Raw genomic sequence first — 14493 nt, 5'->3', positions numbered from 1 at the left:
AGGGATGTCTGGCTGCCAGCTTAGGCCCAATCCCCCGGGGAGTGGGGTGAGTCAGCAGGTGGTCATCCCCCGAGGGGTCCCAGACTGGGAGAGGGTACAGGCTGGGCTGAGGGACCCCACTGAGTGCACAAATTTTTGTGCGCCGGGCCTCTACTAGTGTATAGATAACTTTCGTCCTTAAAGGAAGGAAAAATGGGGAAAACTTTCTAAACTTGATAAAAATTTAAACACACAGATTTAGGAAACTCAATTAACTACAAGCAGATGAAACATGAAGGGAACATCAAAGCACATTATAATAAAATTGCTCGAAACTATTGATAAACAGAAAATCTTAAACTAGCAGTGGAGCCCTAACCGGTTTGGCTCAGTGGATTGAGCGTTGACCTGCGGACTGAAAGGTCCCAGGTTCGATTCCGGTCAAGGGCATTTACCTTGGTTGTGGGCACATCCCCAGTAGGAGGTGTGCAGGAGGCAGCTGATCAATGTTTCTAACTCTCTATCCCTCTCCCTTCCTCTCTGCAAAAAATCAATAAAAAAATATTTAAGAAAACAAACAAACAAAAAACTAGCAGTGGAAAAAAATCGCATTTATAGAGGCACAAAGGTAAGGATGAAATCAAGAGTTTTCACTGGAAACAATACCAGTGGAATTATAAAGGGACTTCTTAGAAAGGCTGAAGGAAAAAAAAAATTTAGGATTTTGTACCCCGCAAAAATATCTTTGAAAATATAAAGGTAAGGTAAAGACATTTTCAGGCGTATTTTCAAACATGGACTATAAGAAATGTTAAAGCAACTGCTGTACATTAACAAGGAAAATAATACTAGTTGGACATCTGAATCTAAACAAATTAAGAACAGCAGAAATGGAAATTGCTTGGTTAACTTAAAAATTTCTTTACTATTAAGATAACTTTAAATGATAATTCACTATTTAAACAACAAATATTAACATTGTATTTTACGGTTTATAAATGTAGAAGTAAAATACATGACAACTAAAGCATAAAGGACAGAATGGTAGAACATGGTTCTGATACTGTATATGCAGTGGTATAATAACAAATCTAGACTGTGGTAAGTTAAGTTCTGAAAAAAGCAGATATCTTATCTGTTAATTCTCTTAATGCTTCAGTAATCCTAGAGAAGAGTTTTGAATACTTTTTCATCAAATACTGAAATGTCATTTAATTATGCAATTAAGAGTTTAACAGTTGAGGTAGTTTAACTGTCAAAATAGGGAATAAAAAATTATTGTATCATTGTCTAGTAGATTTTAATATCACCTGGGACCCTGCAGAAGTACTTTTTCATAATTTTATTATGCTTCAGTTTCTCAATATAATAGGTATGTGTTAGCATTCACATGTGTGTGGGCTTTCAGAGGAAATCTGCACTTGAGTGACATCCTGGAATTGACTCTTAACAGTATATGCTGAGTGACTTGTTTTAGAAACAGAAATTTGAGTGGTTGAAGGAAAGAGTAGAATTTTTCTGGGGGAGTAATTTTAGTCAGACTAAAATTTTAACTTAACAGTTGTTAAATTTATTCAGACTTTCATTTTGATAGAAGGAAAGAATTTAAGTTGGAATATTCCAATTTAAGTTTTTAGTTTTATCTAAGATTGCAGTCAAGGTGCTGTGTAATTTAACTTGGATTAATTGCCATATTTATTAGAAAAATAGGTCTATATTAGTCATGATTTTAAAGAACTAATGCAGAGAAAAAATGACTTTTTTTCAAGCATTATATGATTTTTCATACAAAGGAACTGATTTTTCAAAAACTTTTATATTGACTTTAAATTTCTACCTATCCTTTTCCTGGATGTATTTGACCATCTGCATTAATATCTTCCCAAATTTTTCAGTATTCTTGATTGTTTCTCTGTGAGTTTTGAGGTTTTCACTACTCACTTTTAAAATAGTAAAACTTATTTTTTAGGTGAAATTTACATGAAATATAATTAACCATATAAAAATATGCAGTTCAGTGAAATGTAGTGCATTTACAGTGTCGTACAACTACCACCTCTCTCTAATTTCAGCATGTTTTCCTCACCCCAGAACACCCTATACCCATTAAGTAAACACTGCCCATTCTTTCCTTCCCCCATTCCTAGACAAATACTACTTTGCTTTCTCTCTGTGTATTTGCCTATTCTGGATATTTCGTATAAAAGTTCATATAATATTGTAACTTTTGTGTTTGGCTTAGCATAGTGTTTGCAAGGTTCACTCATGTTGAAGCATATATCAGAACTTTATTCCTTTACTAGAGTCCCAGTGCACGAAATTCATGCAATTGGGGCAGGGACGGAGGTGGGGGGGCTGGTCCCTCAACCTGACCTGCGCCCTATTGCAGTCCAGGCCTAAGCCAGCAGTCAGACATCCTTAGCGCTACAGTGGCGGCAGGAGAGGCTCCCACCACTGCCACTGTGCTCACCATCCATGAGCCTGGCTCAGGGCTTCTGGCTGAGTGGCACTTGCCCTGTGGGAGCACACTGACCACCAGGGGGCAGCTCCTGCATTGAGCATCTGCCCCCTGGTGGTCAGTGTGCGTCATAGTGACCGATCGTTCTGCTGTCCAGTTGATTTGCACATTAGCCTTTTATTATATAGGAGAATATGTTTGAATAATACCCAGTGTACATATATACCTCAATTTGTTTAATCATTGGTTTGTTGATGGACATTTGGATTGTTTTCACTTTTTGGCTATTATGAATAATTCTATAAATATTCATGTACAGGTTTCTATAGGGACATATGCTTTCTTTTTTTAATGTCTACCTAATTGTGGAATAGTTGGTTTATATGGTAATTCTGTGTTTAACATTTTGAGGAACTGCCAGACTGTTTTCCACAATGGCTGTACCATTCTACATTCCTACTGGCAATTTACATGAATTTGTTTTTCTCCACATCCTCAACAACATTTATTTTCCATTTTTAAATATATTTTATGTCTATCCTAGTATGAAGTGGTATCTAATTGTGGTTTTGATTTGCATTTCCTTAATGACCAGTGAAATCGAACATTTTTTTATGTGCTTAGTGGCCTTTGTATATAACTTTTTTTGGACAAACGTCTTTTCAAGTTCATTGCTCATTTTTAAATTGGGTTACTTGTCTTTTTGTTATTAAATTGTTATAAGTATTCTTTATCTCATATGCTAAATTTTTATCAGGTATATGATTTGACAATAGTTTCTCCCATTTCGTAGGTTATCTTTTCATTTTCTTGATAATGTCCTTTGGGGCACAAAAAGTTTTCATTTTAATGAAGTCTAAATTATCTATGATTTCTTTTGTTGCTTATACTTTTGGAGTCAAATCTATAAATCCATTGCCAAATTTGAATTCATAAAGATGTATCCCCATGTTTTCTTCTGAAAATAAGTTTTACCCCTTACGTTTAGGTTGTTGATCCATTTTGAGTTAATTTTTTGTTGAAGAGACTTTTCTTTTTCTATTGAAAGATTTTGGCACCCTTGTCAAAAATCAATTGTGCATGAATATTTGAGTTTATTTCTGGACATATAATGGTACCCTTTGTACTACGGAGCTGGCTTCATGACTTCTATAAAATGTAGACAGTCAAAAAAATATCACAGCTTTTGTACTGGTTAGTTCTTTGTGTCATCAATCTAGATAACACATGAGAGACACTAATATAAAAATAATTTGACAGTGCTTAAAGAAATACTAACACATGGTATTTGTAGGTAAAGAGCTGTAATTTTTTTTCTTAAGTCTACTTTGCCAGCAGAAATAGCAGGTTGAGCTCTTGTGTTTTTTAAAAAATTTACCTCCAGCCTGGCTGGTGTGGGTCAGTGGTTGAGTGTTGACCCATGAACCAGGAGGTTATGGTTTGATTCCTGACCAGGGCTCATGCCCAGGTTGTGGGCTAGATCCCAAGTAGGGGATGTTCAGGAGACAGCCGATCAATGATTCTCATCATTGATGTTTCTCTCTCTCTCTCTCCCTCTCCCTTCCTGTCTCTGAAATCAATAAAAACACATTAAAAAAAAATTTTACCTCCACCTTGCTGTACACCTGAAACTAATATAAAGTAAATTGGATGTAAACTGTAATTGAAAAATAAAATTAAAAGCACACACACACAGATACAAAATTTACCTCCGCCAAAAAGGAGAAGCATTTTGGTTACTACTGATGTAAGAATGTACAAACTTGTAGAGAATTTTTATAAAAATGTATTTGAGCCAGACTGATGACATATGCTGGTGAACAGGATTTCAAATGCTCCCAAGAATAGCAGGCTTGCAGCAGCTTTTATGCATTTGAAATTAGGAGGGGAGAAAGATTGGAGAAAGCAAGGTGGGGAATCTATTAAGGATAGTTAAGATTGTGTGCTTTCTTGAGGCTTACTAACCCCTTTACCTCTTCAGGGGGTATTACTTCTAAGTGTATTAACCTAGATGCACAAGAACAATGGACAGGGCTGGCTTAAAACCTTGCTAAAGACATTATAGGCCTGCTGCATGACTACCCACCATGACCTGGGCACTTAGGAATTTATGATCACATTACCCTGTGATGTTATTTTCCATAGAACCTCTTTTTTGTCCACATTAGTGTTGAGTCTTCCTTCTGATTATCTTTATTTCTTCACTTTTCTTTCTTTTTGTAATAATAATGCTTTCTTAGTAAAAATGAGTTTGGAGACTTGAAAGTTTTATACTTTATAAGATAGGGAAATCTGAATATATTGGCTTTCCCAATTTATACTTATTTTCTGTTAGAAGTGTTTATAGGCTTGAATTTCTGAATGCATAGTTAATTTATTTTAACTTGAATTGGAAAAATAGAGTATTTAAAATTTACTATTTAGTTTAAAATTGCATGGTGATAAATCTCAAAGGAAATGGCAGAATTTTTACATGTGAAGAAATATAGGTAATGAATATATGAAAAAGCATATAGCTTTGCTAAAACAAACAGAAGTAACTTTGAAAGTACTATTTTATACAAATTTGTTTATTTACTGAGGTGATGTTTCATACCTGCTATATTGATAAACAATATTGGGAGGAAAGAGAGACCTACTGCCAGTCATGTTGGGATAGGCCATTCATAACACTGCTGTCTTTATAAATAATACAATCCTTCTGAAAGAAATGTAATTGTATATAAAGTTTCTTCTCAGGTAATTACTTAATGACCATAATGTTTTGATGAGTCTTTTTATTCTGGTTTACCAACTATATTAATATTCAGTTTTTTTAATGTTAGATATGAATATCGTGTAGAAATGGTTCATCAGTCCTGCAATGATCCTACGAAAAACATCATTCGAGAGTTTGCATCTGACTTTGAAGTTGGAGAATGCTGGGGTTATAATAGATTTTTCCGTTTGGACTTACTTGCAAATGAAGGATACTTGAATCGACAAAATGATACAGTAATTTTAAGGTAATAGGAAACATTTGATACTGTGGTTTTTATCATGAGGGAATAATGTCACCAGAACTTTATTTTAAAAGTCTATTTAACAAAGGTGAATATTGAAGTTCATACCAACTATAATCTTACTATGTTCTTAACCATTTCTTTCAGGAGTCCTGTGTAGTCAGTGAATAATTTAAGTTAGAAATGTGTTTGACATTTAGTTAGTAATTCCATAAAAAGGAAACTACTACTTCTAATAAATATAGTAAGGTTCTATTTATCCATTGAACTTATTGCAACCTCACTATTTGCAAATCAAAAACACGGTCACTTGCTTTTTTTCTTCACTTGACATTAAGGTGACAGGTTTTATAAGCTGAATTTCACAAAAATATTTTCAGTTCCTTCTAGATAACAGCAAATGAAAAGTAAGGGAATAGAGATGAATCAAACTAAGTGATACTAGTTAGTGTGTTATTTGCAAGAAAGGACAGAACATAAACACTATCATACCACAACAGCCCCATTTAATGTTGGGGTAACCGTCACAAGTCAGAAATTTTGGGCATCATTACAAGATGTTTTAATTTGATGTTACAAATGGGGGCTTGCATACTTAAAAAATAGACTCTACTGGTTGGAGCGTCTACCCCCTGGTGGTTAGTACGCATCATAGTGACTGGTCAAACGGTTGGAGGAACAATTAGCATATAGATATGTATTTATTTTTTATTTTAACGGAAGAAAAAAAGTGTAGCTCAGCCAGTGTGGCTCATGAATCAGGAGGTCACAGCTTGATTCCCAATCAGGGCATATGCCCGAGTTTTAACTTGATCTCCAGTAGAGGGCATGCAAGAGGCAGCTGATCAATGATTCTCATCATTGATGTTTCTATCTCCCTCTCCCTTCCTCTCTGAAATCAATAACAATTTATTTTATATAAAAAAAAGTTAAGGAATTTTATCTTCTGCTTGCTTTCGTTTTGTTGTTCTTGTTGTTAATCCTCACCTGAGGATATTTTTTCCATTGCTTTTTCAGAGAGAGTGGAAGGGGTGGGGGACAAAGAGAGAAAGGGGAAAATGTATGTGAGAGAGTTAAATTGACTAGTTGCCTCTTGCATATGCCTCGACTGGGAGTGAACCTACAACCTAGGTACGTGCCCTTGACCAGGAATTAAACCCTTGACCCTTGGGCATGCAGGCTGATGCTCCAACCATTGAGAGACACTGGCCAGGGTTGCTTGCTTTTGTTTTGGCACTAAAAATGTTGAGGGTTGACCATGCTTTTATTAGTCATTCAAAGATCTTATTCGTGTACTAGAGGCCAGGTGCACAAATTCGTGCATGGGTGAGGTCCCTCGGGGTAGCCTGTGGGGATTGGGCTCTAGCTCGCACTCCTAGCCTTGTAGCCCCACCTGGCACTCCACTGTGGCTTGGCTGCTCCACCATCCCATTGGTGGGATGATTGATTGTGGCTGGGCCGCCCACCCAGTTCCCTCAGTGCCTGTGAGCCAGGTGGTGGCCCCCCCTCCTGCCGCCGTCGCTGTCTTTGGGGTAATCAGGCCCCTGTTCACACCCGCCTTGGCCTGGCACCACCCACTCACCTGCTCCACTATCCCGCTGCAGTCCCACTCTTGTCGGGGCCCATCGGGGCCGGCAGCGACTCCACTGCCCGCCTGCTGCCAACGCGTCATCGCCCACGCCCACCATGTTCCGCGCCGCCTCCTAGCGGTCAGTGCATGTCATAGCGAGTGGTCGAACTCCTGGTCGAACAATTTGCATACTAGGCTTTTATTATATAGGATACTGGCTAGGCATTATCCACTCAGAATGGTGGTCCAGTAAACTTTTTCCACTCTCTGCTGCATGACTATCCTTACGGAAAATAGACACCTGCTGCCGATAACTGTTAGATGGTCAGTAGCTTCTTACACTAGCTGTAAAATTGTAGGAAAAGAATGGGATGGTAGTTAACATAAGATTGGCAAGACTAGAAAGAGGATTTGCAAGCTTCCAAATCAGCCTTGCCTCTTGTTACTCTTTAGAAGCATCTTTATATGTTACTGTAATTTTTTTCCACTGTAATTGGAGTCATATTTGGCTATATAACAAAGGTGGAAGGCTTCTTTTGCTTTAATACATATTAGCTTTTTAAATACAGAGATAGCTCTGAATAGATTAAGACCCTGTCATTTATTCACCATAGGCATTAATATAGATATTTGTTTTTTTTCTTAACTCTAGCTAAAATATACTATATTGTGATATATGCAGAGTTTTGATTTTGTGTTCTCTGGAGGGGTTGGGAATATAATTTAGAACATGAATATAGGTTATTTATAACATGAGACTGGGGAACTGTAAAGCAGTTCTGGGCAGTTGACCTTTTAAGTCATTTTTTTACTGAGGAACAGGAAATAGGGGAATTGAGATGGAAGAAGGAAGGAAAAAGGGCAGTGCCTAAAAACTACCTATTTTGCTAGGGCCTGACCTAGTCAAGAAATGTTAGCTTCCTCCTTCCTGCATAGTATGGTCCTGTTCTTGAGTCATGATCAACCTTGTATTTTAGCTAGATTATTATAATAAATAATGCTTTAGTAGGTTAACCATGATATGTAATAGTATTTCTTTAGAACTCTACAGTTTAAGTTTAGACAACTGATTTATAGATGACTTTACAGAACCTTATTTTACTATAATTTGTACATGTATAAATGGGAAATATGAGGAGCTCTGAGTACATTTTGAATTTTGGCCTCACATGATAATGAAACTTAAAATTTTAGAATTTATAGTTATAGATTCAAGGCTTGTTTGATGATATTTTATTATTTGGATTATTTTTCATGTGCAGCTATTTTTTTAAGGTTTCAGGTTCGTTCACCAACTTTCTTTCAAAAATGCCGGGACCAGCATTGGTATATTACTCAGTTGGAGGCTGCACAGACTAGCTATATCCAACAAATAAATAACCTTAAAGAGGTAAGGACAAAAATACATATTTTGGGTTTAGTGTTTTATTTTGTCTTATTGGCCTGTTAACATTTATAATTAGATTTGGGGTACTTCTTGCTGTTTGTAATTTTGTAGAAAAGTCCAATTATTTTGTTCTCCATTCTTACCACCTTTGAACCTGTAAGTCTTTACTGCTCAGTAGCCACTAGCCATATATAGCTATGTAAACTTAAAAAAAATTCAGTTCCTTAGTTGCACTGGCCACATTTTATTTTTATTATTTTTTTAATTTTTAAAAAAATGTTTTTATTGGTTTCAGAGAGGAAGGGAGAGGGAGAGAGAGATAGAAACATCAATGATGAGAGAGGATCATTGATTGGCTGCCTTCTGCACGCCCCCTACTGAGGATCGAGCCCACAATCCAGGCATGTGCCCTTGATCGGAATCTAACCTGGGACCCTTCAGTCCTCAGGCTGACACTCTAGCCACTGAGCCAAACCAGCTAGGGCATGGCCACATTTTAAATGCTTATATTGGGCATTGCATACAGAAACATTTGCATCATTGCATAAAATTGTATTAAGTGCTGCTCTAGTTTGAGGTTCTCTCTCTGTGTTTTTCTCAGTGACTTCTGTATTTCTCTTCCCCATGCTGTCTTGAATTTAGAGGATTCAAAGCTATAGAACAACTGAAAATTGCCCCATCTTGAATTCTCACTATTGTTGAATTGAGCACTAGGGAGGATCAGTTAATTAATTTTTATTTTACCACGGTAAACTAAATATGTAAGGAATGTTTCTTTCTGCCAATTGAAAATGAGATGGGGTGGAAGCTTTTGAAGTACCAAAATTGGCTAATAGATGAGGGAGTAATATATGAATAAATACTTTCAGAGATTTTCATGTTATATGTACTATTTAAAACTGCCTATATTTACTTTAGAGTTCGCTCACTGTACGTGTAGCTTGGGCTGGATAGGAGAAGGATGAGAATAAATTAGGCAATTTTTCTTTCTTTTTTCCAGAGAGAATGGAGGGGAGGGGAGGGAAGGAGGGAAGAGAGAGAAACTTTGATGTGACAGTTTAGAATATAGGTTATTTAGAACATGACACTCTTTGGGGAACTGTAAAGCAGTCCTAGGTAGTTGACCCAGACTTTGACTGGGTCCGGGGTCTAACCTGCAACACAAGTATGTGCCCTTGACTAGGAATTGAGCTCGAGATCCTTCAGTCCTCAGGCTGACGCTGTAATCACTGAGCCACACTGGCCAGGGTGGGCAGTTTTTCTTTGTCACAGCTTTTTCCATAAGCAAAAGGCAGCAGGTGGTGAGAGAGATGGTGCAAGAAATGGTTTTAAGAACATATTATATATTTTTTAAAATATTTTTTGCTTTCCCATAGAAACACTGCTTATAACTTATTCGTGCTGTTTTTGTCTTAAAAGAGACTTACTATTGAGTTATCTCGAACTCAGAAATCAAGAGATTTGTCACCACCAGCTAATCATCTTAGCCCCCAAAATGATGACAGTCCTGAGACACGATCTAAGAAGTCTGGGTCTTGTGCTGACATGCTTCTCCAGGATGGTCCTATTTCAGCTTCTGTAAGAGAGGCCAAAGAGGATGAAGATGAGGAGAAGATTCAAAATGAGGATTATCATGTAATACACCAGTTTTTTAGATTTATTTTGTGTTTGATAAGAGAAATTAATAAGATCATGGTTTTCACCATGTGATGTAGAGGAGTCAGTGTGCTAAAAATCTTATCTGTTAGTCAAGTCAGAAGTTGCTGAATCAAAGTGTTTAAAGTTTTAAAATTAATTTATTGTAGAAAAGTACATTCTACACAACAAACTGATGTACATTCTAGAAACTGTAGATTGTGAATTTTTAAAATGTGCTATATTTTTATTCACTGAAACTAGTAAATGCCTTGTCATTGCATGTGTAGATAGATTCATTTAGGACTTGGGAGATAGCCAGGTTTTGTCCCAGCTAAATAATGAACAGAATGAGAATTCAAGGAGTGGTTGTTTTTATTTGAGGTAAGATAGGGATACAGGGAAAAGCTTTTTGAGAGGATGTGGAGAAAAGGGAACCCTAGTACACTGCTGACGGGAATGCAGACTGGTGCAGCCATTATGGAAAAAAGTATGGCGTTTCCTCAAAAAATTAAATGTGGAACTGCCATTTGACCCAGTGATCCCACTTTTAGAAATATCTATATCCTAAGAAACCCAAAACACCAATCAGAAAGAATGTATGCACCCCTATGTTCAGAGCAGCACAGTGTACAGTAGCTAAAATCTGGAAACGGCCTAAGTGCCCATCAGTAGATGAGTAGATAAAAAAGCTGTGGTACATTTACACCATGGAATACTGTGCAGCAATAAAAAAGAAGTATCTCTTACCCCCTGTCTTTATCCTTAACATGAAAAAAAAAATTGTCTGAGAGGAAAGGCAGGAGAGGGTAGGTGGCTGGGAGGTAATCAACCAAGAACCTTGTATGCATATATGCATAGCCCATGGCCACTGACAATGGGGAGGTGAGGGCGGGGGGGTGAGGGTGGGCTGGAAGGGGTCAATGAGGGAAAAAGGGGGGCCTATGTAATACATGCAACGATAAGGAATTATTTTTTTTAAAAAAGAAAGAGAATCGTTGCCCTAAGGCAAGCATGTCAAACTCACGGGGAATATTTTTTGTGGCCCAGGCAATATAACGGTATGTAAGAAACATTTTAATAAAAATTTCGTAACTTAATTTTTACAGCATTCTGTTATACATAATTATTAATGATGAACTACAACGTTCGCTAATGACTGATTACTATAATCGTATTGCATTCATTTCCCTTACATGCCTTACATGCAGGCGCGCCATTTCTCTCCACTAATGCTAGCAGCGAATATTTTAGCAGTCGATTGCCCCATCATTAGTCTTGTACTGACTTGTTTGGTGTGTGCAATGGGAAATATTTTGCTTTCTGAGAACAAGAAAAATAGGTTTATTTGCATTACACTTATTCAGTTATTTCAGCCCTTTGTATTCAGCATGTCTCTATCGAAATAAACCTCCGTTTCTATGAAAATTGAAGCTTTTGTTTTTTTGTGGCCCACATAAACTTAAACCTTGTTTATTTGGCCCGTGTTAACCATTGAATTTGACATGCTTGCTCTATGGAGACATGGTTTCTGAAGGAATAATAAAGACTGATGCCAGAATTTAAAAAAAAAAAAAAATGAAGGAGCCATTAGGGAGACTGAAGATAAGTTTAAGGTATTGACAAATCCCAAGTATTTAAGGAAACGAATAGGGTCTGGAACTGAGCACTCACGTTAATCTTTTGATAGGATGAGGTAAAGATGGAGTTTACATGTAGGGCAGCTGAAAGTTGGAGGAATTTGTGTTTAATAGTCAGTGTGCTTATCTATGCAGGTAGGTGCAGGTTTTACAATGACCTTGTGGATAATAGAAGTTAGGTAGGATTTGAGGAATGATAATTTGAAATGTTACTCTGTATGGAGCCTTACTGGAAGCTAACATGGAATACCGGAAGCATTTCCAATTACATTAAGGGCCCCGCTGAAATTGGCAGCAATAAATTAGTAGTACCAGGTAATGTGGTTGTGTGATTTTTTTCTCTCTACGGGGCTTAGCTGATTGGGCACACGAGCAGAGAATTCTGATGATTGCATTGTTGTTTGGTGCTTGCTCCATACTCAATTGTTCTTTGAGATAAAAGTCTTTATTTCTTTGCCTTGTTCTAGCATGAGCTTTCAGATGGGGATCTGGATCTGGATCTTGTTGGTGAAGATGAAGTAAACCACCTCGATGGTAGCAGTTCCTCTGCCAGTTCCACAGCAACAAGTAACACAGAGGAAAACGACATTGATGAAGAAACTATGTGAGTGTTGCACATTAATTACCATATAAAACACCTACATGATAATTGGATATTAACTAGATCTAAAAGTGGGGATACTTAGCATTTTTTCTTGATAATCTTTATAAATAAAGGATTTTAAAGGAAATACTTGAATTAGTTTCCACTCTCTCATCTCTGGGTTCCAAACTGAGTTTTAATTTTTCTTTCTCTCACCCAAGGATATATATTTTATTGATTTGTGCGTGCATGCCAGAGAGAGAGAAAGAGAGAGAAACATCTGTCGGTTGCCTCCTATCCCAGGGATGAAACCTGCAGCCTAGGTAAGTGCCTTGACCGTAAATTGAACCTGCAACCTTTTGGTGTGGGACACACTCCAGCCAACTGAGCCACCTGGCCAGGGCCTGAGTTTTAATTTTTGTTTTAACTTTTAATTTTGCCATTATTTCATATTTAAGAAAAGTCGCAAAAAATACTAAGAATTCCCCTATTTAAAAAGAACTGCCTGTATTCTTTCCTCACATGTTAATATTTTGCTTTATATTTCTTTCTCACCATATAATTTTTTTGTGAGACATTTGAGATTAGGTGGGTATACTTCCCATTATGTACTTCCGGAAAACAAGTATATTTCTTATGTAACTACAGTGCAGTTATCAAAGTCAAGAGACTAACATTGCTGCAATATTATAATCTGACCTTTTAAAAATTTTGCATTCAGCCCTAACAGGTTTGGCTCGGGATAGAGCGTCGGCCTGCGGACTGAAAGGTCCCAGGTTCGATTCCGGTCAAGGGCATGTACCTTGGTTGTGGGCACATCACCAGTAGGAGGTGTGCAGGAGGCAGCTGATCAATGTTTCTCTCTCATTGATGTTTCTACCTCTCTATCTCTCTCTCTTCCTCTCTGTAAAAAATCAATAAAATAAATTTTTTAAAAAATTTGCATTCAGTGATGTCCTTTGGTTTAGGATCCAATGCAGGATCAAATGTTGCTTTTAGTTAAGTCTCTTTAGTTTGCCCCAATCTGGGTCACTTAGTCTTTTATTTCATTTTTTTTTTTACTTTCTTTTATATGCCTTTGACACTTTTGAGAAATACATAGCAGTTATTTTGTAGAAAATCTTCAATTTGCAATTGTCTGATGTTTCCTCACCATTAGACTGAGGTTATGCACCTTTGGGAAGAACACTACAGAAGTGGTGAGGTAATCTTTTCAGTATATTGTATGAGGGGGAAGTGGAGGCATGTCTTTAATCTGTCCCATTAGGGTTGATTAACTTAGACACTTGGTTAAGAGGGTGTCTTCCTGATTTCCCTTCTCTACAATTATGACTTTTTCCTTTTGTGATTAATAAATATCTCTTGGGAATATAATTTGAGACTGTAAATAACTTTTTCTCATTGTACTTTTGTCCATTAATTTTAGCATCCATTGATGATACTAGCTTGGAAAAGATTACTGTGTTGATTGCCAAATGATGATACCATTATTCATTCTGCACTTAGTTGGAATTTTACTTTAAGGAAGAACTTTCCCTATTAATTAATTGATTAATTTCATTAGTATGGACTCACAGATTCTTATATTATTAAATAATTTAACCCATTTATTATCATAATTTATTACTCAGATTATCTAAGATTTAGCCAATGGGAGCCTGTTAAAGAGATAACTCCTGTGTCCTTTGAGATGTCCTCATAATTTTTAAAGCACTTTCTTATTTTCTGGCACTAAAAGACATTCCAGGTTCACCTTCTACTTTCTCTGTTCCAGCCCTGGCATCAGCCCATTTTTCAGAGGAAATACCAACAAAATAGCAAAAAGATTCGAAAAGCCCTGGCTAGTTTGGCTCAGTGGATAGAGTGTCAGCCTGCGGACTAAAGAGTCCTGGCATATGCCTGGGTTGCAGGCTCGATTTGCAGTGAGGGGCGTGCAGGAGGCAGCCGGTCAATGATTCTCTCTCATCATTGATGTTTCTCTTACTCCCTCTTCCTCTCTGAAATCAATAAAAATTTATATATAAAAAAATAAAATAAGGTAATAGTGTTTTTTGGTATGATATACTTTGAGGACTTTGATAAGGGGATATTACCATTTATTCTTAAATAATATTTTAGGAAAATATTTAATATATGCAGTAATTTGAGCATCTTTCTTTTTTAACCTTATAATGAGGTGGTGCTTTATTTGTTTTGTTATTCCTCACCTGAAGATATTTTTCCATTGATTTTTAGAGAG

General features: G+C 36.8%; 1 protein-coding gene across 4 annotated transcripts in view; it reads left to right on the top strand.

Moving 5' to 3' along the window:
• TRIM37 (tripartite motif containing 37) overlaps positions 1-14493 on the top strand; it is an 88548-nt gene that overhangs the window by 32418 nt on the left and 41637 nt on the right. For all 4 annotated transcript variants that reach the window (XM_014529935.1, XM_005858376.2, XM_014529931.1 and 1 more), the window contains exons 13-16: positions 5263-5442; positions 8285-8399; positions 9816-10031; positions 12139-12275. In XM_014529935.1, coding sequence (XP_014385421.1) covers positions 5263-5442; positions 8285-8399; positions 9816-10031; positions 12139-12275 — 648 coding nt within the window. The remainder of the gene's footprint in view (positions 1-5262; positions 5443-8284; positions 8400-9815; positions 10032-12138; positions 12276-14493) is intronic.

This window comes from Myotis brandtii, unplaced genomic scaffold (genome assembly GCF_000412655.1).
Source record: "Myotis brandtii unplaced genomic scaffold, ASM41265v1 scaffold1170, whole genome shotgun sequence".
Classification (NCBI taxonomy): domain Eukaryota; kingdom Metazoa; phylum Chordata; class Mammalia; order Chiroptera; family Vespertilionidae; genus Myotis; species Myotis brandtii.
The sequence above is the reverse complement of the archived record's forward strand: the minus strand, read 5'-3'. Positions and strand labels throughout refer to the sequence as shown.